The 22825-nt window shown below is 42.2% G+C and overlaps 2 protein-coding genes across 5 annotated transcripts; both read left to right on the top strand.

Annotated features, from left to right (window-relative positions):
• The first annotated feature begins 841 nt into the window (after positions 1 to 841).
• On the top strand, positions 842 to 12891 carry plat (plasminogen activator, tissue). 2 transcript variants are annotated; one of them, XM_062384907.1, is made up of 15 exons: positions 842 to 915; positions 6243 to 6330; positions 6782 to 6824; positions 7136 to 7270; positions 8021 to 8131; positions 8971 to 9145; positions 9568 to 9659; positions 9762 to 9936; positions 10054 to 10139; positions 10454 to 10513; positions 10605 to 10809; positions 10887 to 11023; positions 11149 to 11289; positions 11442 to 11590; positions 11680 to 12891. In XM_062384907.1, exons 2-15 carry the CDS (start codon positions 6268 to 6270, stop codon positions 11845 to 11847), a joined length of 1740 nt encoding a protein of 579 aa, XP_062240891.1. In that variant the 5' UTR covers positions 842 to 915; positions 6243 to 6267; the 3' UTR covers positions 11848 to 12891. The 2 variants fall into 2 exon arrangements, with proteins under 2 accessions (XP_062240891.1, XP_062240890.1); XM_062384906.1 differs by having other exon boundaries at positions 6782 to 6905.
• Positions 12892 to 13541: 650 nt separating this feature from the next.
• si:dkeyp-117b11.1 (B-cell linker protein) lies at positions 13542 to 21650 on the top strand. 3 transcript variants are annotated; one of them, XM_062382206.1, is made up of 20 exons: positions 13542 to 13598; positions 13926 to 13974; positions 16431 to 16456; positions 16554 to 16588; positions 16681 to 16719; positions 17280 to 17375; positions 17460 to 17527; positions 17607 to 17649; positions 17783 to 17884; positions 18261 to 18289; positions 18743 to 18779; positions 18956 to 19037; positions 19117 to 19147; positions 19290 to 19326; positions 19486 to 19591; positions 19733 to 19770; positions 19860 to 19903; positions 20215 to 20283; positions 20451 to 20609; positions 20754 to 21650. In XM_062382206.1, the coding sequence occupies exons 2-20, from the start codon at positions 13972 to 13974 to the stop codon at positions 20868 to 20870; spliced, it is 1161 nt and encodes a 386-aa protein (XP_062238190.1). In that variant the 5' UTR covers positions 13542 to 13598; positions 13926 to 13971; the 3' UTR covers positions 20871 to 21650. The 3 variants fall into 3 exon arrangements, with proteins under 3 accessions (XP_062238190.1, XP_062238192.1, XP_062238191.1); XM_062382208.1 differs by lacking the exon at positions 13926 to 13974 and having other exon boundaries at positions 13582 to 13598; XM_062382207.1 differs by lacking the exon at positions 13542 to 13598 and having other exon boundaries at positions 13815 to 13974; positions 16681 to 16718; positions 17282 to 17375.
• Positions 21651 to 22825: the final 1175 nt, after the last annotated feature.

Here is a 22825-nt window from a genome sequence, read left to right as displayed (position 1 = left end):
ACACAAATTAGAGTCACTTTAAAAGCACTAGTAACCCGACTAGAATTATATCACATCAAAATAACTGAAAATAAAGTGCATAATACCATTATGATGTTACTTCACTTAATCTTCCATACATATTTTGGTTAATATGACTTGGTGTGGGGTTATAAATTGTCTAAACCGCCATAAACCCAAACATGCTTTCCTCTGAAGTTTATTAAAGTAGAAACCCAACCAAATATTAATGCAAAGTATAAGAAATAATATTTCATGTGATGTTTCTCCTTCAAAGCAAGACTTAAATGATTAGTCAACTATTAAACCTGTTGTAATAAATGTTCTGTCTGTACTAGTAGTTGGTTTCTGTGTGAAAAGATAAAACTACAAGACTATGTATGGTGGGAGTCAATGGGGGCAAACAACATGTTGCCCTTGGGTCCAGTAAGAGGTTATTCCGGCCCTGGAAACTGCAATAGTTAACTTATATTCAAATAATAACACTGAATTGTACCTTTAGTTATATATTTTTTTACAGGTGCTGACAAAAATATAAATTCAGGTGATGTTGAGTCTGAAATTTGCAACAAGACTTTGAAATCCATACTTGTCATTGATGGAGAATTTTTGCTTTAAGAAAATACGTATTTCCAGTTTCTAGTTAAAAACGTGATTTGCTCGCCCAGCCTCCAGGGAGGTGTTGCGACGGCCTGGCTCCGTATCGGCACCACCCAGCAGGCTGCATCATCATCCGGCCGGTCAGCCACGCTTCCCCCGCTGAGGTCACAGCTGCAGCCCTCCCCCCTGGAGCCCTGCGATAAAAAGTGGAAGCGGAGAGATACCCGGCACAGTCTGAGAGCCTCATCCCAGCGACACCGAGCCGTCTCCCGCAAACACACTGAGAAATAACCGCTCCAGAAGACTTCACCCTCGGTAAGAGCATTTTCCTTTTTGTTTTAAATCGCATGCTGTTGCGTTTAAGATCCATTTAGACGGAGCAACGTGCGGTTTTCTCGAAGAATGACGACTTGAAAAGTGTCATCAGAGCATCATCACTATCTGAGGCTGAAGAGCTTAAAGTTAACACACTTTAACATTTTGCAAAGCTGCAATTTGATGCGTGAAGGAATCTTATACATAAAGTTGTAATGAAATAGAAACAGTAGGAATTGCAATCCTTAGTATGAATAAACCTAATAAATAAAATACCTAGAGTTATAATAGTCGAATCAATGTAAAGGGTAACTTTAACAATATTTTCTCTGATTTAGAAATTTAAATGTTTTATATAATGATAATAAGCCAAATGTGACATAACATGAGAAATACTTCTGCCATTATGAGTAATCTGCATGTGTGACATTTGAGCAGACTTGGTGGATTGAAGCTTGTGAAGTGTGGTGTTATTATAGTATTAATTTCCCCTCATTGCACAGAGATGCGGTTCTCACACACCACACAGCGGATGTGTTGTTGGATTACTTGGTGCTTTCTAATTCGATTATTTGCCGTCTCAACTTTTACTCAGTGTGACTCCAGCGGCTATTTATTTACCTCCCTGCATCCACCTGTTAAATCTATGGTGAGAATATACCAATTCACCTACAGTCCACATTTAATCCCCAAACACTGGACACAGTAAATCAGGTACTTGTTGTTATCAATGTTGCTTACAACACGCGATCATACAGTGCTCTGTGGCTGCTTTTCTGAATGTTACAAGAAAGAACATATTGTGCTGGAACGTCCCTATAAGATACTATGATTCTCAGCATGCGTTTGTGTGTGTGGTATAACTTGTGTTGTGGGGACCTAAATATGTTAACACAACACATCTGCATAGTGAAGGCATTCTTTAAGGTTTAGTTTAGGTTGGGTTTATGTTAAGGGTTAGACAATTAGTCATTATGGTTACGGTAAGAGTCAATGTCCTAGGCATTGTGTGTGTGTGTGTGTGTGTGTGTTTGTGTGTGTGTGTGTGTGTGTGTGTGTGTGTGTGTGTGTACTTGCACCACTCAAGCAAAACTCTGTAGGATCACTGGCAGGCTCTTATCGAGTTAATGAGGTGGATTTACGCACAAGCTTGCATTTCAGGAATTTCTTCTCGCCAGCGTCGGTCAGCAGCGCAGACATTCTCCGTCACTCTGGAGCTCTGTTGCGTTGCATGTTGAGAGATTGTTGAGTGTGTATGCATTCCCTGCAGTGTGGTCACCTGTGTTTGGTGCCTCACACTGATGTTTGTGACTCAGGGGGATCAGTGGTTTTGGTCCTAAAGCCGTAAGTGGAGAGCAGGTCAGACGGGATAGAGCTGGATCAGACTGTGGGAGCGATGGGATGACACTGAATCCTTAATGATTGTGGAGGTTGTGTCTTCTTCTTCTAGTGTTCTCAATTCTTGTTTCAAATCCCCTCAATGCCTCCATCTGTGTCTCTTTATACAGCTGTGTCTCTGCAGCCCTGGAAGCCTGGGTGACTCAGGACGACTCACCCTCTTTCTGCTGATCTCCGGGATTTGATTTCATTTTCCCTCCTCTCCCTCTTTTCATCCTTCTCCTTTTACCTCCTCTCTCGCCCTCTCCATCCTTTCATCTCCTCCCACTTGGTATTTTCAGCTCCATTATCTCCCACTGTTTATTCCCATTTCTAATGTCAGCACCTGCTTCTTTTGGCTTTATGGGTTTCTCCTGATAAGGACAAGGCCTCATATTGTGCAGAGTCGGAAGCTGGAAGGCAACAATGCTTCTCTTTGTTCTGCGGGACTTTACAAAGCCAGATCACAGCTGGTTCACTGCATCGCCCTGAAAACCCCCCCTGTTGAGAGTGTATAAAGTCCTCTAAGTAGCTTACTTATCAACAGGACATCACATGCCAGAACACATCATCAGCAAACATGATGCACACATGAAGGAATAACACCTAAACTGAAGCAACAAAGAAAGAAATACAGGTTTATGGATCCCAGCAGGTCGAACCAGTTCAAAATATGATGTTTAAACTTGCTGCCTGGAAAATGACACTGCAAGAATGATGTGGCAAGAGAAGGGAAACTCTATATCCCACAGTTGGTGAGTTCTCTAAGAAATATTGTTGAGAAACTGACCACAGGTGTTTGCCAGTTACTCACCTGGGTCCCAGTGTGTGAGCAGTCCAGCCTCTTTAGGAACTTTATCAAGAACCAGTTCTGACATTTGCACATGAGACAGGAAGCGAAAGCCCAGCGACGCTTTCAAGTGCAAACAGTGAACCAGAATTTGAACTTCACAGTCAGATGAAACTATGCTCTCTGTTTTAAGACTTTGACATTTTGGCGTTGCGGTTGGAGGACGAGAATGTCTCACCCCAAAACTTTACCGACCCAGCTCGCCATCATCATTACACATCCTCGCTAATGGTCCCCTGAACTCACAGCCAATAAGTCAAAGTGTTTGTCAGCACTTAAACCAGTTCCCAGTTTACACTAATGGGAAACTAACGGCCCTGTCGGAAAGCGCTTTTGTGTTAGGTCTCGACATGTGTTTTTTTGTCTATGTGTCTGCCTTTTTACGTCGGCAGGATCTAAACTGGAATCACTTAATTGGAGCATCTGAAAACCAGCGGCTGACTCACAGTCTGGCTGCTGCTGCTACTCGGCTGAGATTTCCATTTCTTCCATTCATATTTGACCTACTAACTGAAGGAACCACACTCTCCGCATGCTGCAGACTTGGTTACACATGTTTCAACAAATAACAGATTGGGTGTAGCTGATGAATGCTTTAACCCCGGCAGTGCCAGTGGGACAGCGTTGTCCCGATTTCAAGAGAGGCTTGATCATGAACCTCACATCTTCTGTCAGTCAGAATATCAATAGCTCTGGTTCTTCTTCTTGGTCGTGACCCCCTCATGCACATAAAGTTGTATCTCCTTGTCCTTTGTGGACCGAGAAGAGTTCACTGATTAGTATGAGTCTTCCTAACTTTTCTGACCAGAAAAGTTAGGAAGACTTGAGAAAACGTGAATAAAAAAATAGTTTTGCTGTTTGACCTGATCAGTTTTACCGTAACCTTGTTGCTGTTGCCAGTGTCTTAAAAAATCTCTGTTTTGTGATTGGTCGTAATCCAGTTTGACGACTTCATAATCCCAATTTAATGCATGTTTATAGAAAGTCTCCATAATTTTAAGTGAAAACATCTTTACTCAAGCCAATTGTGATAAAAACTCTTTATGGTCATAGATTCTGAGTTGATCAGCTCTAGAAAGTTTGTCCCTCTGTATATAAAATTAAGAGTTTTCCTTTGTTGCATGCTTATGAGATTTTGTTAAATACTAAAGACAGCCCTCAAAAACAGCTTAAGATCAGGCCCATTGCATTGTGGGATTGTTTATGGAGCAGGGATCATTGCACCCCAAAGGGGCCCCTGCGTGTCAGATACCACTGACTGTAAAAAGGGTGGGATGCACATATATTCGTGTCTGATGTGTGTTTGTATGGACGGGGTTCTGTGTGTGCGTGTGTTGATAATTGCACACATTTCTGCCATGCAATGCACGGGCCACTCACTGGCAGTGTCGTAGCAGGAAACACATGTTTTCAGCTGACAGGGCCTCAGAGAGGGGCGACTGAACAGCTGCACAAAGGAAACAAAAAAGAAAACTGGTTGCTCGGTTGTCACCCTGCCAGTGGGGCTCTGTTGGGGGGGGGGGGGGGGGGGGGGGTGAAAGCCGAGCAGACAACAGGGTTCCTATTTGGTTGAGGCAAGGATCGCTATCAAGGGAGCTGCCCTCTTAATGGTGAGTGTGTGAACTCATGTATTTGTCCGTGTTTTCAAGGTGAAGCCCTGAGTGGGAGTCTTTGTTCTAAGGAACAATGAGCAGAATGTACAGTAAAGCTTTGTACAGGGCTGTCCATTAGCTCCACGTCCCTGAGTGTTTTGTGTTAGTGGTCACCAGCCTTGAGGGATTACATCGCTGATATATCAAAACCCCCTTCTGCTTTCTATCAGTCACCACAGAAGGTGAGTCAGTGGAGAACCATCCGGCCTCTAAAAACCTCCCCTAGAATAGAAGTGTTAGTGCAGGCATGTATGCAGACGGCTGTAAGTCATGTTGTTTGCATGCATGTGTCTGTAGACGTTTCCTAGCATTCTTTTTAAACCCGCTTCCTCATTCTGAAGCCATTTTTACATTTCTGCTAAAATCTTCTTTTTTTAATTATCCTCTCTATACTCCTTTTCTCCCTCTCCTTCTTTTGTGACTCACACTAACTCACACTTGACTGAAGACCAACAATAACCTTCATCTACACCTCCTCCTCTCATATAGTGAATCCCATAAAATCGAGAAAAGGAAGGAGTCCGATAGCCACAGCATTTTCTAGAGGTACAAAAGGAAATATGAGTTTAGTGACTTTTTCTTTCGCTCGAGGCTTTTCCTTCTGTTTTATCCGCTTTCCCTTTTAAGTCCTGAGTCACTTTATCCTCCTCCAGCTGCTGCTTTGCTCTGTCGGAGCAGGAGCTTTCTGCTGTTTGTTGCTGCCTTTCATTGCTGCAGGGTTAGTCCAGATTGGGCTGTTTGATGGTGATGGTCAGTGTCTCATTTTTTTGCCATGAAGATAATCTGGTTCCTGTTTACTCCCAGTGGGGAAGACAGAGGTATTTGTGGATTACTGTTATGACATGAATATAAATAAGTTGAAGTAGTGGGCTGGTAGGAGGAATGGGACAAGATGGGAAATCCGGTAAATAATATGTATACAGCACAAACTTGAACTCGGCCATGAGACTGACAAACTTTAAGACACTAGAAATTACCTCCGCTTTCCCCGAAGCACCTCGCCGTGTCCACCCTTTCCTCCCGAATGGGCTTCCTCACTCCAAAGGGATAATTTAGGAGGCAGACATCGGGATGGAGGAAGGAAGTCAAACACAGAAACAGAAGTCGACCGGTCGATCGCGTTCCTGCAATTGTTGGCTCAGTCTTGATGACAAATTCATGACTACGATTTTATTGCACGGAGAGTCAATCAACATTTAAATTCTTTTGCAAATGAATTTCCCAATGTTTTCAACGTGTTTGCATCATTGTCAAGAGATTCCTGGAAATAAATGACCTCATTATTCACAGCAGGATTATTTTACCTTCATATTATTTTATATTGGACATTGCGTGGCTAAGATCTGATTTTAATCAACTTCTTATTTAAATTTTTAAAAAAGTCTTTGCTTATCATGGTATCAGCGCTTTCATTTGTATTTATTATTTTTTTTATTTTCTACTTCCAGTAAAGTGAAGATCACTTGAGGAGGCATGACCAGATCTCTTGGACTACTCATTCTCCTATCTGCTCTCTGCTGCGGCCTGGCGGACAATGTAAGTACAACATATTCATAAAGAGGGTTTCAGCCCATCTACCGCAAGCATTAGTGATTTATTGCAATGCAGTTTTGAGCATTGATATATTGGTGTTGTCTTCCCAAAATGTTAACTTGCAAGACTGAACAGCGATTTTTTAAATGGATCTACATAGTAATGATTAATTATTAAAATATTAATGAAAAAAATTGCTTGTTTAATTGGTTAGACACTCATTACTGTCCTGCAGCCGACTTTCAAATCTTGCATGTGATGTTTTGCTAAACCGTAGAGGCAGCTTAATGTTGGTCCAGATGGATTCATACCAACTCTGTGTGCAGAAAGTTTCCTCTGCAGGTTTATTTACACATTATCCTGAAGAGAAGATCCCTGGCAGCCCTGGATGGAAACCACCTCCATGAAACCATCCTGGGCCGCTCTGAGTTTAACTTTATCTTCTGTGTTGCAGGTGCGGCCGCTCCGCTCTAAGAGAGGGACCCGTTTTTACAGAGGTGAGCCCAACAGGCAGCCGGCCAGACGGACGCTTTTGATTATTCATGTCCAGAAGTCTCCATCTTCCATTGACACCTCCCGTGAGCACCAATCACACGCTCTTTCTTCTCCCATCACACCATCACCACCCTCCCCATCTGCATGTTCCCCTTTTAATTCTCTGTCCTCATCCACGTGTTTGTGCTCCTCTTCTCTGTTTTTTGTATCTTCATGTTTTTAACTTCTATATGTGACAATGATTCAGATTTTCTCTGTGTTTGATTGGCTGTATACTCACTGTTTGTGTTTGTGTATGTGTGTGTGTTCTCAGTGCGTTGTGTGGATAGTGAGACATCAGCAGTGCGTAGTTATGGCGACGCTTGGCTGCAATGGAGGGGACAGCGTGTGGAGTATTGCCGTTGTGCATTGAGAGGACGAGAGCGGTGTCATATTGTGCCCGTCATCAGTGAGTGTGAAATGAACGCACAGATACACAAACACCCGTGGACGGACTGACCCCCCTCGTCACGATCCTCGGTTTTTCGGTTTGTCTGTGGATCTGCTGGCCTGCCCTCACCGACCTCTGTCTTCCATTACAACTTCACTTTACCCTCTAACTTACCGTGAAAAACCTCGGATGATTATTTTTTTGTTGGCCTTCCTCGCTCGTGTTTCCAAATCGCTGTTATTTCAGTGCATCCCAATGAAGATCCGCTTGGTTTCTGAGTGGGTGTAGTTTAGTCTCAAACACTCCTGCCAGACCAGCCCGCATACGCACTTTACCCCTCATTGACGAACTCTATGAAGCACGGTTGCCCCTCCCTCAGACAAATTGCAACCACATTTTCGGTCTGTGAGCTCATACGACGGGGGGGGGGGCTGGGGGGGGATGAGTGGGGTGCGGTTAGTCGGAACGCGAACCTTTAGGAAATGTTGAAATACTAAATGACGAACCGGACCGGTGATAGCATAAAACCAGTTCTGCTCTAGAAAGAAACCCTCTACTGGGTATTATGTCAGGATGAGCACAGATTTACATGGAACTCAAAGTTTCAACATCGCATGTAACACATGAGACCAAACCCACTAATCGAATTCTCTAGAATAAGATGTCATGGCCAATCAATCATATTCTGATAATTCAAATTGTTCATGTACCAAAGAAGTTGTTGATGTAGGACTGACTAACAGGATCCCTGTCTGCTCCCCTTTCCAGACTGCTACGTGTCTCAGTGTTACAATGGAGGAACGTGTAAGGAGGCCGTGTACACGTCCGATTACATTTGCCAGTGTCCTGCAGGCTTCAGTGGGGCTCAGTGTGAGATCAGTAAGTACACAACACGCCACAGGCCACAGAGATTTTTTGTCACTGACTCCACTCAAGGTTTTTCTTAATTGATTAAAAACACTTTAATTGTTAAATATGAATATCATAGATTTTGTTTGCCAAATAGTCTAAAACCCCCAAATTCAGTTTAATATTTAGTTTAATAGTTAAAGTGGGAAATCAACAGAAAAACTGTTGCTAAAAACCTTTAAATAATTTAGTACACATTCACATGTTATTCTTTAAACCAAACAATAAACTCATCCACGTCCATAACAGTGGGTCTGACACTGATTCAAATACTCCATGAACTTGTCAGTGACTCTCGATCAGGTCACAGTTTGACTGCGTGGCTCATACTGAGGTGTCATTGGCCTGCGGCTTGGAGAGAAGAGGGAAAAGAGTATAAACACTGGAAAGACATTCTGGGATATGAATGTTTGTGTTTCTGCGGGCGACTCTTCGAGGCTTCAGGGACACCCCACCCTCCCAGTGGGATAATTACCTGAACCCCAGTGGTCACAGTCAAGTGATTCCAGCGGAAGAGTAATGAGTTGGGATGGTCAGACTCACTAAATATGACGACATTTACAATCATAGTTTAAGTTTGGTCCGTGTTTTCAACCACTAATTGGAAAACTCCACTATAAAGACACAAGTTGTGAATTTAGTGTTATTTAAGAGATAACAATGTTTTTCTTAATTCCCCCAAATATTTTGAACAACCGGCTCCAGATCCAATAAATGTACTTTATTGTGTCGGGTCAGTTGCTAAAATCAGTCTCACATATAAACAAGTGTCTCTATATTCAGTTTAACTTTGTCTCTCCCTCCTACAGACAACAGTGAGAAGTGTGTGGTGGGCCAGGGCGAAGGGTATCGTGGGACATGGAGCATCAGCCACTCGGGAGCAGAGTGCATCAACTGGAACGCCACGTCTCTGAGGGGGAAAAAGTTCACGGCGAGAAAAGTGGACGCCAGCAGTCTTGGACTGGGCAACCACAACTTCTGCAGGTAGGGGACCGGAGGGATCTGTTCAGAGCTGCAGCGTCTTTGGGAATAAACTGCTAATGTCCATTGTGTCCATGCAATTAAATAAAGGAGGGGTTCTGGTAGTTGACCCCACATTTTGAATTGTATTCTGGCATTTAAGTAAATTCTCTTATAATAACTAAATGCTTCTTACATGACTCATAGACTCATCATAGACCAGGCAAAGGTCCAGTGGGTATAAACTATAAAGAGGCAGAAAATCCCAAATCTGGCAAAGAGCAGAACTGGATGATTGGTTATTCTGTCTAATTTTGCAAAAACGTGTTTGAATAATGCATTTTTAAAACTGTAAGGATGTGAGGATGACTTTTTAAACATTTAAGAGGTGAGCCATGAACGTGCAGCATTTCCTCATCGTCCTGGTCTTTGTTTTCCCTTCTCAGGAACCCAGACAACGACAGCAGCCCTTGGTGTTATATCTACAAAGGCACTCAGGTCGTCTGGGAGCTCTGTTCTGTTCCCAAATGTCCAGAAGGTAAAGCTTTACCAGAATCAAAACTAATTAAACACTCAATTATCTGTGTGCCAGCTCGGTTAAACCATTGTTTTCTGTGTGTGTGTGTGTGTTTCGGAGCAGATAAGTACCAGGAATGTACTCTGGGCTCAGGTCAGTCGTACAGAGGCACAGTGTCTGTCACTAAGAGCGGCTCTAGCTGTCTCCCATGGGACTCTCCTGCTGTCAAGCGTAAGCACAACAACGCCTGGCGGTCGGATGCGCTGAAGCTCGGGCTCGGCAGCCACAGCTTCTGCAGGTAGAGATCCAAGCGCGCACAATATCCTAAAACATACATGAGAGTTCCCCCCCACCCCCCTGGCATCTCCACTGCACTCAGGATTTGGTTTCATTTTCCTCTTCCTTTACCCGACAGGAATCCAGACGCTGATGACGGCCCATGGTGTCACACCTACAAGAACATGAGGCTGACCTGGGAGCTGTGCGACATCCCGAAATGCTGTGAGTTTGCATACTTTCATTGTACTTTCATAGCAAGAAGGTTTGCGGCTCAAATCCTGGTTTGGCCTGTTTTCTCTGGGTACTTCCTCCCACAGTCCAACCTCATGCAGATTGGAGTTAGGGTTGATGGGACACTCTAAAGTGACCGTGGGTGTGAATGTGAGAATGAATGGTTATTTGTTTCTGTATCCCTGTGATACCCTGGTGACCTGTCCAGGGTCAACCCTACATATTATACATATCTAATACATTTTAAAAGTGCAGAATGTGTGTTGATGCTAATCGTCTGCCCTTTCTTGTCGCCTCTATTTTAGCAATATCTACCATCACTACTCTCGGCCCGCGGGCCCCGACCAGAAACAACAACAACAGAGGTAAAACATCCTCATCCTCCATCAGTAGGAGTCCATTTCTCCTGATGTGTTTTCAGTTGGTTATTTAACCGTCATCCTGTCCTCCCTGCAGCCACATGTGGCCAGCGTTTAGATAACTCCCTGAACCGCCCGGCGTTCCGCATATTCGGGGGCAGAGAGACCGACATCACGGATCAGCCGTGGCAGGCGGCCATCAACGTCTTCCAGGCCCGCAGCAAACTTCACCTGCACCGATGCGGAGGAGTCCTCATCAACTCGTGTTGGGTCCTGTCTGCTGCGCACTGCTTCGAGGAAAGGTAAGACACATCCTTCACCGTGCACGATTTAAAATGTGTGTCGTGCAACATAAAAACACCTTCCTTGTCTTTTTCAGGGATAAAGCAGAAAAGCTGGAGGTGATTTTGGGGAGAACGTTTCGGAAACAGAACTCGAGCAGTGAGCAGATTTTCCAGGTGGAGAAGTACTGGAGCCATGAGAAGTTTGACAGCGAAACATATGATAATGACATTGGTGAGTGACAATTTTAACTAACCCCCCCCCCCCGGTTAAAACCTAAAACAGTCCCCCAGTCATCATCCCACATTTCCCCCCTCGTGCATTACCCTGACTTTCCTGTGGTCACTCTCCACTTGCAGCTCTCTTGAAGCTGAAGACAGACATCGGCATCTGTGCTATAAACTCCCCGGAGGTTCTTCCCGTGTGTCTGCCCGAGCCGGGGCTGTCGCTGCCCAGCTGGACCGAGTGCGAGATCTCAGGCTACGGGAGAGACCAAGAATGTGAGCAAACCTCTTTTATAATTCACGGGCTCTCACTAAGGTTGCATGTTGACTGACCAGTGGAGGGCAGTGTGAGCCAGCTCTTCCACAGAGCTCAGTTTTCCCGTTTTGAATAGCAGCTGCTGGAGTATTAACTCAAACCCTCTCCACAGTTGCTGCAGAGTACTCCGAGCGTGTGAAGAGAGGTTATGTCCGCCTGTGGCCCAACGAGCGCTGCGTCCCAGATGTGCTGTCTGGACGCCCTGTTACCCCCAACATGTTGTGTGCAGGTGACACCCGAGGCCTGGACGATGCCTGCAAGGTGAGAACGCCCCCGTTTCTCCTCATCACCTTCACATTAGATCAGTGCTGATGACATCACTCACTCTCATCCCCACTCTTATCCCACAGGGAGACTCCGGCGGGCCGCTCGTCTGTCGGAACAACGCCAGGATGACTCTGATGGGTGTGATCAGCTGGGGCGATGGATGCGGCCACAGGGAAAAACCCGGGGTCTACACCCGGGTCACCAATTACATCAGCTGGATCAACGGAATAATGAAAGCCAACCCGGTCTAAAGGAAGAGAGGCTGCAAAGAGGAGGACGTTGGATAACTGTTACCCATGAGCACATGTGGGTAAAGCAGCAGATTTGTTTATCAGTGGGACGATGGACAGGGATGTCCACACGACTCTCTGGACTCTGTGGATCTGAACTCATGGAGATTTTGAAAGCCGCAGGGTCACTCGGACAGAGGTTCCATGCACCGTGTAGCTCCATGTTCTCTGTTCATTGCTGTGATAATATGACAGAATATGTGGAGAGAACAAACTTTTCCTCCTTCGGGGTCCATCTTGTTTTAATCTGTTCATGAGTACAACGTTTTCCTGTGTTTTGAAAGTTCTGCCTCCACCTCACTGGAGGTTTAGATAATGAATGTAACAGGAACGATTGAAAAGTCCTCCCATCTCTGCCTTTCTCTAAGCTGGTTTATACAAAGAAGTCACAGGGACAGACTTCAGATCAGTAGCACTTATAACCCGGAAGAATTCTCCGTCAACAGAGGATGTTTACTTTGCACAGCTCAGTAAGTCACATACGAATGTTTTTGCTTATCTTCTCAAGGTTTTTTGCAAAGATTGTGTCACAGACTTTTTGATAAGAGTTAATGTCACATGTTACTTCGGGGCTCGACTGGTTCCATTCAAACCACAAACATATCTGCTGGTTCAGATTCAGCTTGTTTTGTCTCTTAACACTCTTACGTGGAGGCAGTTCAGATTTGTATCAGATTCTCAGAAAACTATTTCCACCAGATACTTGGGTTGATCCCAGTGTACATATAACATGCATATTGTCTGATTATTGATTTTATATTGAAAAAGACTGGGGACTGTTTGGTTCTGCATTAAACTACTTATTGACTGCAAAGCCTAACGCACACACACACACTTTGTCCTATGATAGATTCTCAAGGGATTTTAGATGTTTTCTTAATATTTATGTTTTTTTTTATATTGCTTTGAAGAAAATTTCATATTTTATGTACTGTCGACTAATAATTTATTGTTATTATAACCACTTTTGTCAACATATTCGTTTTTTCAATAAATAATATTTGGAATAAACCTCGTTGGAGCTTTTTTATTGTTTCCAGTAAAGTGCAGATCATTTGTTTGCTCCTGACAGCTCATATATTTGTTGAGATAAAGCCGATACTAGCAGTTCTTTCAGCACATTCCTGCTTCACCACTGATGAAACTCTTACCTGGAAATTCTGTCAGCACGTTGTTGGTGGAGTTAATCTTTTCTTTATCATAACATTTTTGTTTCAGTAGTCACACATATTCCTCATACTGGAACGTAAGCTTCTTTATATTCCTCCCACATCCCTAAACCAGGAAAAAAGACTGTTAGGCTGCATTGTGTGTTTGCTTTATGCAATATGCATAATGAGTTCACAGTTTAATTCATATCTAATATTAACATTTTGAAAATAAAAATAAACAGAATAGCATAGCTACACTTCAAACTTCAATTAAAGTTTATTTCCTCTGTAAAAACATGTCTAGTTTGTAATATTTTCCATCTAAAGGCAAATAGACTCACTAATAATTAACCATGGGGACAGAAGAGGTTTTCATTCATTGTTGATCTGTAATACATTTAAGGAAACAGATTGGGTTAGTGTCACAGGAACAACAAACCCTCCCTTCATGAGTTTTTATCAAGTTGAATTTTTATTCTAGGCGATGATCCAAATGTGGGGTATGCCTTGGAGGCTGCACTTTGTGGTTCTAAACACATAAAAGAATACACTGGTGACTGAGTGAGTGTAGAATTTAATTCTTAAAATTGTAGAATTTAATTATCTTTATAAACGTCAATGTTGTCTGCAGTAGGTGTTGATGTTGGATTGTTAACAGCGTTGGTTCACGTGGAGCCATGTCTGAGCTGTGCACTGGCTGCAGCTCACTTAAAGGCACAGAGCAGCAGGTGGAGGGTTTTTTTCTGACACAGGTATAGGAAATGCAAATGAGATCAGTCATAGCTGCACTTCACACTCTGTCTCTGTCTCTCTGTCTCTCTTTCTCTCTCTCTCTCTTTCTCTCTCTCTATCACTCGCTTTCAATCTTTAAAACCATTTGCATTAAAGAACGGGCGACAATCTTCATGAGAGCTGTGTCCACAAACTCACGACGATGGTAAGGTGCCATTTCATGTTTGTCTTTGTTGGTTTGACAGTTTTGTAACTCTGTGGTGGAGTGGGATGGAAGTAAGCGCAAGTCAGAGGTTAGTGTTATTATTTCAGAGTTCTGAGTGAGGCGGGGGGGGGGGGGGGGGGGGGAGAGATATTTTAGAAGACACATTGTGAAAGTGGTGATTGTGGGGGAGTTTGAAGGTGAAACTGTGAAAATGACCCCTAGACAAATACATGATAACCTGAGAGTCAACACGCTGACATGCATCAGTCGAGATAAAGTTCTCTGAGAGGTCCAACAACTTTGTTAAGCTTCCTCTTCTGTGCTCATTGTTCAGCAGTTCTCCATTAACCAACTTTATTAGCATTTATTCAAACATGTTCCAGTGTAATTTAAGAGGATTTAGATTTGAATCTGTAGAAAAACCTGATACAGGCGTATTATTCATTTTCTAGTTTTGTGTGAGATTAAGAGTCAAGATGTTTGCAGCCTCCACAAGTTACTTTACTTCTAGTGTAACTTTCTCATTAAGTATCTTCCATCCAGACTCTTTCAGTAAACATGAAAACACTGTTTATGGTTTGGTTCACTCACAGATGGAGCTGTGTTCATTTGTAAATGTATATTTTGGTGATGACCCCTCTGGTGCCAATATTCCCAGCAGTGCATCAGTGTTATATTTCACAGTGAGATCTGAACATAACATTATTTTCACCATTGGGTAACATTCAACCTGCACTTTCTGGTTCCGCCTGATGATTTCTAACTACAGGGGTATTATCACATGGGTTTAGCTGGGTCAAAGTATATGATCAAATATTTTGTTTGGTTAGAGCCAAGAACTTCAGCGACAAATGTTTTATCGCTGGAGGAGATATGCTCACGTTCTGAAAACAAATAACAAAAAAATTAATATATAGAACAATTAGTACTTTTATGGCTCTTGGAATATCTGAGACGTATACAAATGTAGGTTATAGTACAGTAACTTATTCATTTTTATACATATCCTATAAGATATATACTTGTTCCTAAATAAATGCACTATTTCTGTTCGTGAAACATTTGTTGTTTCAATTTTAACACATGCTCAGTGTGTCTTTTTCTTTGTATTAAATTTCCCTTCATGCTCACGCAACTTTTTCCTTTTTCCTCCTGTTGGCTTCCTGATGCTCTGACACTGGGCAGAGACACACAGACACACACAGACACACACAGTCTGCAGGTGGTGCTTGACGGTTTCTCCTCAGACAGACGTTACAGTCAGCAGCATTCAAAACGTCATCGTTGTAACTCGACCCGACTTTAAACTGCAGCTATTTGTGGAGTGGTCAGGTGACACATAGGTCATGAATAGCAGAACACCTCTCACCTGCTTCTCATTTATCAACACTAATCCTTTAGAAACATTTTCGGACATTGTTTTACATGTTGTGTGAGACACAGAGGCTCTGCAGTTCCTCCCTCTCTGCCCCTCAGTCTATATCATTTGCTTCAAACCAACACTTCCTCATGTCTGCTGGGCTGTGTGGGAAAACTGTGCCACTTCCTTATTACACTCAACGTGAGTTTATGTTTATTCATCTCCTCCCTCTGCAACTCGACTCAGTCCCATCCCTGCACGTATAGTTTTAATGTTAAAGAGGGTCGAGTTCAAAATTGCATCGATGTTTTATTAACTGCAGCAAAGTCAGAAGTAGTAGAACTAAGATCATGATAACATTTTAAAGGACAAAACAAGTTTACATGAGAATACTAACACTACACTTTCACTTTTCACATTTATTAGAACAAATAATCATTGGTGGACGAAGTATCCTGATAATTTATCTAAATAAAGGACCACAATGAATACTCTTGTGAACTTGTGAATTTCCACCAGGGACTGTTGGAAATGTTATGATGAGTACAAACAATAAATTGAGAAAGTCAAACAATTCTTTATATATGCAGATATATATAGATGCCTGCCTGTATTTTTAGCAAATGAAGATACCCTTTCGGTATTATTATCATTATAACTGTATTATTGTGTTGTTATACTTAGTTCAATTGTTTCTATGGTTTAATGTTAGGCAAGACTAAACAGACAGTTTTTATGGTTATTGTAGTTCATTTAAATATTTGTGTCTTCTTCTATCCCCTTGTGTGTCTGGATTCATGTTAATTACTTTGATTAATTACATGAATTCATCTGAATCTGCAAAGTAATTAGTAAAATACGAATATCAAAACAATCTGGAAGATGTCAAAAGTACAACTCTTCCCTCTGTACTGCAGCGAGAAGTGTTAAAGCTCTATTGTTATTGTGTTACTTTCCCCCAAGAAGCAGCCACTGACTTAGACTGAATGACCAAACTGATAAAATCCTAGGAGCTGCATGCCGGGCTGGTAATCATTTACTCTGAGTTATCCACCTGTGTTAAATCTCTAAATCTGAGGTCTCTGTTGTTTTTCAGAGCTTCTTTGGGAAACTGAAGAACTTGTAAGTCCAGCTCCCAGCAGGAGAACCTCACTGGTGTATTATTTCATACATGAAATCATATTCTTCTGTAGCATCTGACCTCTCCTCTTTCCCTCAGACACAATGGACCTCCAGTTCCACCCAAAAGAGAAGGTGAGATTGAACTTTGGTGAGAAGGGAGGATGTTTGGATTCTATCTTCACTGGATCTCAGACTAACCACCATTAGTTTATTTTCTGTTTCAGATGACGATGCAGAGTTCGGGTGGCCACAGGACGAGTTTGTGAGTAAAACTGTTTCTGAATCTGTGTCTTTACAGGTTGTAACCTCATATTATTACAGATGCTACATGTGGCATTTTTTAAATCATAATCTAATTCTTATAATATTGTTTCCACATTTCCTCTTGTATGGATTCTTGAATGGACCAAGGAGGTAGGCGATTCCTTTTCAATTTTTTTTAAATAATTGATAATAATGATAGTTTTATAATATACTACACAGAGACACAATGACAAAAATATGCAAAAATGAAAACCAGCAACAAAAAAAAGAAGTAAAACAATTAGAAAAATGCACTGAAAACCAAAAACATTTTAAAACTGGATACATTTGTGTGGAAGAGGGATGAAGGGTCTACTGTCTCAATATCCATTCATTAGCTCAGTTGCTTATAACATTAGGCATTTTATCCTTTTATTTTGTTTCTAAATTAATCATCATACATTTTTTCCACTGCTATGTTGGTTATTTTGAGCTTTATCAGATTTCCGGAACAAAACAAACATCATCGTCACTATGCATGTAACTTTGAAGTTATTTCATATTCCTATGCTCTCATGGCAGGATGATGAGGAGGGTAACATGTATGAAGCACCTCCCTGTGAACGTCCGCCTGTGAAAGTCCAACAGAGACAAGAGGAGGAGGATGTTTATCTGGGTAACAGCATTTCTTATTACATATCACATATTACAACTAGGTTTAACAGTTCAAAACCCTGTTCAGCATATTTACTTTGTACAGACAGGACGTCCAAGCCTGCTGTTCAACAGAGGAAGGCTGCTCCTCCACCCAGGCCGGGAAAACCCTCGGTAACTTATCTCAGCAGCCGTCAAAGAGGTTGAAGATGTTGCCTTCCTTTTAACTGACCATCTCCCCTCTGTTCTCCAGGTACCTCCACAGCGTCCTGACAGTTTCTCCAACACCAGGAAACGTCTGTTATTAATCTGTGTCATTTACAACTACACAAACTGCTGATTCTGTTCATTGACTGTGTTGTATAAACCACCTCACTTGATCTCTTCAATCCACTCTCACTCAATACAAGTACACCTGTTCCCCTCCAGCGCCGGAGATAGACAGAAACGATAAGCCAGGGAGAGCCAAGATGCCTCATCCACAAGCCCGCTCTGTTCCTGCTCCATCTCCTGAACTCAACTCAGAGGAAGGTGAAGTGAACACCTCCACCTACAAAACTGAACCTTTCACAGAAGTAATTCACCAGCCTGTAAATGACTCTTGACTGAGAGGATGGTAAAAGTCTCAGTATTCATTTTATTAGCTATTTGTGAAATGAACCACATGAAAGATCTTACGTCTGTTGTTACTGCTCATCTGTTGCATTGTGGTGCACATCATTTTCTAAAAGACACAAGCAACATCACTTAATTTGATATGATAGAACAGGAGAAGTTTAGGGTTACACATCATTCAATTTATTCAACTTATGCATTTTGATCTCCTTTTATCATTGTTATAAGACCTTTCCACACCACTAGAGGTCACAATACAGATCCCTGTCAGTGTTTTCTCTCTGCATTCCAGATGTTTACCTGGATCCTAATGAAGAGCAGGTGAGTTTAAATTGCAACCTTCAATCTCCTTCTTTTTTATTTTGCAAGAGCCACATGATTTGTCTTTGTGTCAGGTACCACGCACGGCGAATTAACGGCTACGACAGTTAGAATAAAACTGTCCACGCACGTTTTTTGCTGAAGATTCCTAGTGATCGACCTTAACACCTTAACAAAATATTAAATCTTAAATAAATCAATAGTGACAAAAGACTGAAAATTGAAGAAGAGGTGATCTGCGTTTATCGGTAGAGTAATGTCAACTGTAACCGGCATATGAGTGGATGTTGCTGTAAATGAGCCGGTCACTGTCAACCATCAGACAGCTAATGTCAGTCAAACTAAACGTGATTAGAAATGCTTACTCAACTTTTGCTTACTCAACTTTTGTATTGATAAATATGCTCCTATGAATTATCGAGATTTGACAGTATTTGTCATTTTGTGTTTCAGGAGGACGATGACGACCTGTACTTAGAGCCAGCAGCGGGTCAGTTGAGTCCTGCTTCACTAGATCTTTCTCAGAGATGTTAAGTGAAAACACGCTTCATGAACAGTGATGGTTATTTGAACAACTTTAGAATGTTCAAATGAAAAGACCAGCAGGTTTGACTTTCGGATAATGGAAAGCATGATTTGAAAAAGCATGATTTCCTTTCTCCTCAGCTTGTGCTCCGGCCCCACGTGGGCCGAAGATGATGATGACTCCATCTCCCATGACAGCGCATGTACCGTCTTCCATACCCACGTGAGTAAAAGCTGCTTTCAGCCAAGCTTACCAGCATCTGACGATATGAAATGGAAATGAAGTTTCTCTCTATCTGCAGGATGAAGCCTCCTGTTCCCAGAGCAAAGCCTGTGAGTGTGTCTATTCATCTGAGTGCCAGTCCAATCAGCTCCTAATGCTGAGCTCTTTCCTAATTTAAACACAAACTGTCACGATAAACACTGAGTTAGAAGGTTTGCATTTATTAATCTAATATTTATTTCTCCCTTTCAGAATTTGGTCTCATCCTTAATGAACGATGCCAAACCAGGTACAGAGCAGCTTCTTTCCAAATGTCAGAACAAACCAAGAAATGATGTTATGATGATGATGATGATGATGATGATGATGATGATGATGATGATGATGATGATGATGATGATGATGATGATGATGATGATGATGATGATTGCCTATCTCTTCTTTATAGCCCCTTCACTTGAGCTGAGACGAATCCCGTTTCCAAACAAACCCCCTCAACCAACTCCCGGTGTTAAACCCCCTCTTCCGGTCTCCACGAAGGAAGCTAAACCCAGGTAAGAGGTGCCTGATGCAGAGAAGCTGGACAGGTTTGTAAGTCCAATGAAAGTTGTTCCCACTTGCAAGTGCACGCGTATATCAGAATGAATTACAGTGTATGATACATGTGATGTATCGTCTTGTTGCCTTCACTCTAGCACTGCAAACCATCCTACTGCAGGAACCAAGCCTGTGGGTAAGCTCACATGTTGCGGTCATTTGCATAAACTGTATGTATTTCTTCTGTTTCTTGTCTTATATGTGCCTGTTTCCAATTTTCTGCAGCTTCTTTCGGTGGTATGAGGGCAACCAAGCCGTCTGACAATGAGGTAAGGTGTCTATGTGTTTTCATGCACACGTTCGGATGTTTGTTTCTAATATTCGATTTTTCCAGGAAAAAACAGAATATTCAAATATTTACTATTGAGAAGTACTAATATGCATATCTTGTAACGAAGGGCCATAACATCACTGCTTTTCAGGAGGTCTTTTCTGTTGTATGACCATTTAAAAGTTAGGAAGGGATGTAAAAAGTTAAATATTTACCTCAAAGTAGTAAAGTATAGCATATAAGCATTTGAAAACGCATCGTAAGAGCAATGTACATATTTGCTTTCCACCACTGTTTGTCACATCCTAGGACCAAGAATGGTTTGCTGGAGACTGCAACAGAAAGACAGCTGAGGAGCTCTTACAGACAGTCAACAAGGTAAACCAGATATTTAATGCTTCACTTCATAGTCGTGTTAACAGCCAATGATGTTCATTCTCATAACGTTTCCCGAAAGATTTTCCTCCAGTCCTTTTTATTCCCTTCTCCTGGTCTCAGTTCTGCTCTGATTGTCCTGTTTGTCCTTTGTTTTGTCCGTGTTGCAGGACGGTGCCTTCCTCATCCGACACAGCTCGGCCCAGAACGCCCGGCAGCCGTACACCCTCGCTGTGCTCTACCAGCAGAAGGTGTACAACATTCCCATCCGCTTCCTGGAGGAGACACAAGGCTACGCCCTGGGCAAGGAGGGCAAGAGGAATGAAGAGGTGAGAGCAAATAAGGCCGGAGGGAAGGAGACAGGGAAGAGGAAAACAAAGAGAACAGGAATCCGAAGGGATTGAAACTTAATCAGAATTACAGGCCTTTCATTTGTTAACCTCTCTCCCCTCATCTATATTTCTCTCCCACAGACATTCCCCACTCTCGACGAGATGATTTCTCACCACAGCAATAACCAACTGCTTCTGATCGACAGCAAGAGTCAGGCCAAGCACACGGCGATTTTAACCCAACCTGCACGCCCTTAAAACCACTACAGCCTCCTGTGTTGTGTTCATGTTGAGATAAATGCACAGTGTGAAAGTTTCCAACTTGGAAATGCAACAAGCTCATTGTGTTTCAGTCATAATAGTAAAATAACAACTCAGTCGTGCAGCTGAAGTAGACAATGCACTGTAATATTAGCGGAGATGCTGTAACTCACGGCCCTCAGCTCCCACATGACCTGAGCATTATCCAACAACATGAACCTCAAACATCATCAAGTGGCCAAGTGTGATATTTGTCTGTTTTGCACCATGACTCATGATTTAAGCAACAATTGCACAAGGTTAACGGCTGATTACTGCGAAGGAAAATGAGTCACTGTTTAACTGAAACAATGGTTATGTCAGGGGGATGATAACTGTCATAGAAACAGTGTATTTCTGCATGCTACACATAAATGTCCCAGTTATAATCTTCACCATTGCTTTGAGCCTCTTACTCATTTCCATGTGACAAACCATTGAGATAAGGTCTTGTACGAATCGGTGATTTTATTGTAATCCTGTTTGGTTTGTATATGTTCCCTGTGATCTTTAATACGCTGTATATCCTGTGTGTCTTTTTGGTGAAATAATGTAGATGTTGTGCAACATATATATTTATTATTCTGCTGTAGTTTTCCCATGTTTACTGTTGTTGACCAGTAAAAGTGAATTAACCTGGGGGGAAAAAGGCCCACTGTATGTTTTGGGTTTCATTTAAAGGGTTAAGTGTTAGTGCTTGATAATGTTCCCTAGGAATAAACACAAATGTCCACTGGAGTCTGACTTCAACTTGTTATGAATCCTTAATCCTGTGTGTGTGTCTGTGTGTGTCTGTGTGTGTGTGTGTGTATGAGCTGTCTTTCACTGGCCAAAGACCACACACTGGTGGTTACATCTGCTTCCTGTCGGGGTGGGCTCACCTCCTCTGTGGCCAAACCATACATCTTGGACCTGCCAGAGGACCCGATGGCAGAATTATTAACACATGCAAAAAACAAATTAGCTTGAATCAGGACAAAAAAGAAATAATGGACGAAATCCAACCTTTAAAAACTCACAACACCAAAGTACGGCTGTGAAGTGTTTAAAAATCAAAGAACAATTACAGTATTTTGTCTGGTGACTAGTGACCCCATCCAAGAAATAAACAAATGAACGGAGCTCTGTCTGATTATATCATGCAGCAGAACCCAATCCTCTCGAGCTGAAGGTGCGGAGGCCTGTGAGAGCTGCTGTATTTGCATAGTGGTGTAAATGAGTAGTAAATAACGTCCTGGAGCCAGTGTAATGTGGCAGGTGGGTGTGGGGCATGTTGTTGCTCCGTTACAGGATTACTGCTACGATGACAAACTGATGCATCCTCAGGATCCTGACCCCAACAACACAACATGTGAATTGTAATGTACAGCAGCAGCCTAACTCGCATATATTGGAGGACCATTAAATATAGCAGTGCAGTTTTGAATTTGGTCACTGATTCTTTTATTTTCAACTTAGATATTGCATTTTGATTTGGGTTTAAGCCTAACTTTCACAGTGTGAGCAGAGAGAACAGGAAGGGAGGGGAGGAGGATGAAGTGCGACAAAGTTCAAACAAGTTTAATTAAATTACTGTGTTGTTTGCTTTTTTATAACATTTTCCTTTTATGTGAGGGGAGAGAGAGAGACAGCAGAGCAGGGGAGAGAGAGAGAGAGAGAGGATCACAAGCAGAAAATGGCAGATGCAGAAAAAAACTCAATTTAGATATACGGGATTAACGTGCGAGCTATAGGTGAATACCCCCATGGTTGGTGTGTTATACCCCTACAGTCCACCAGGATGCCCCCGGATTAAATATTCTCATTCATCATCAGAATTAACTTTATCTTTCAAGTACGTGTACTCATCCAAGGAATTTGACTTACATAGAAAAAGCCATATACGGAAATTACAAAATGATTCACATCTAAAG

Source organism: Platichthys flesus, chromosome 3 (assembly GCF_949316205.1).
Source record: "Platichthys flesus chromosome 3, fPlaFle2.1, whole genome shotgun sequence".
Lineage (NCBI taxonomy): Eukaryota > Metazoa > Chordata > Actinopteri > Pleuronectiformes > Pleuronectidae > Platichthys > Platichthys flesus.
Note: the sequence above shows the minus strand (reverse complement) of the source record. Positions and strands in the feature narration are given on the sequence as shown.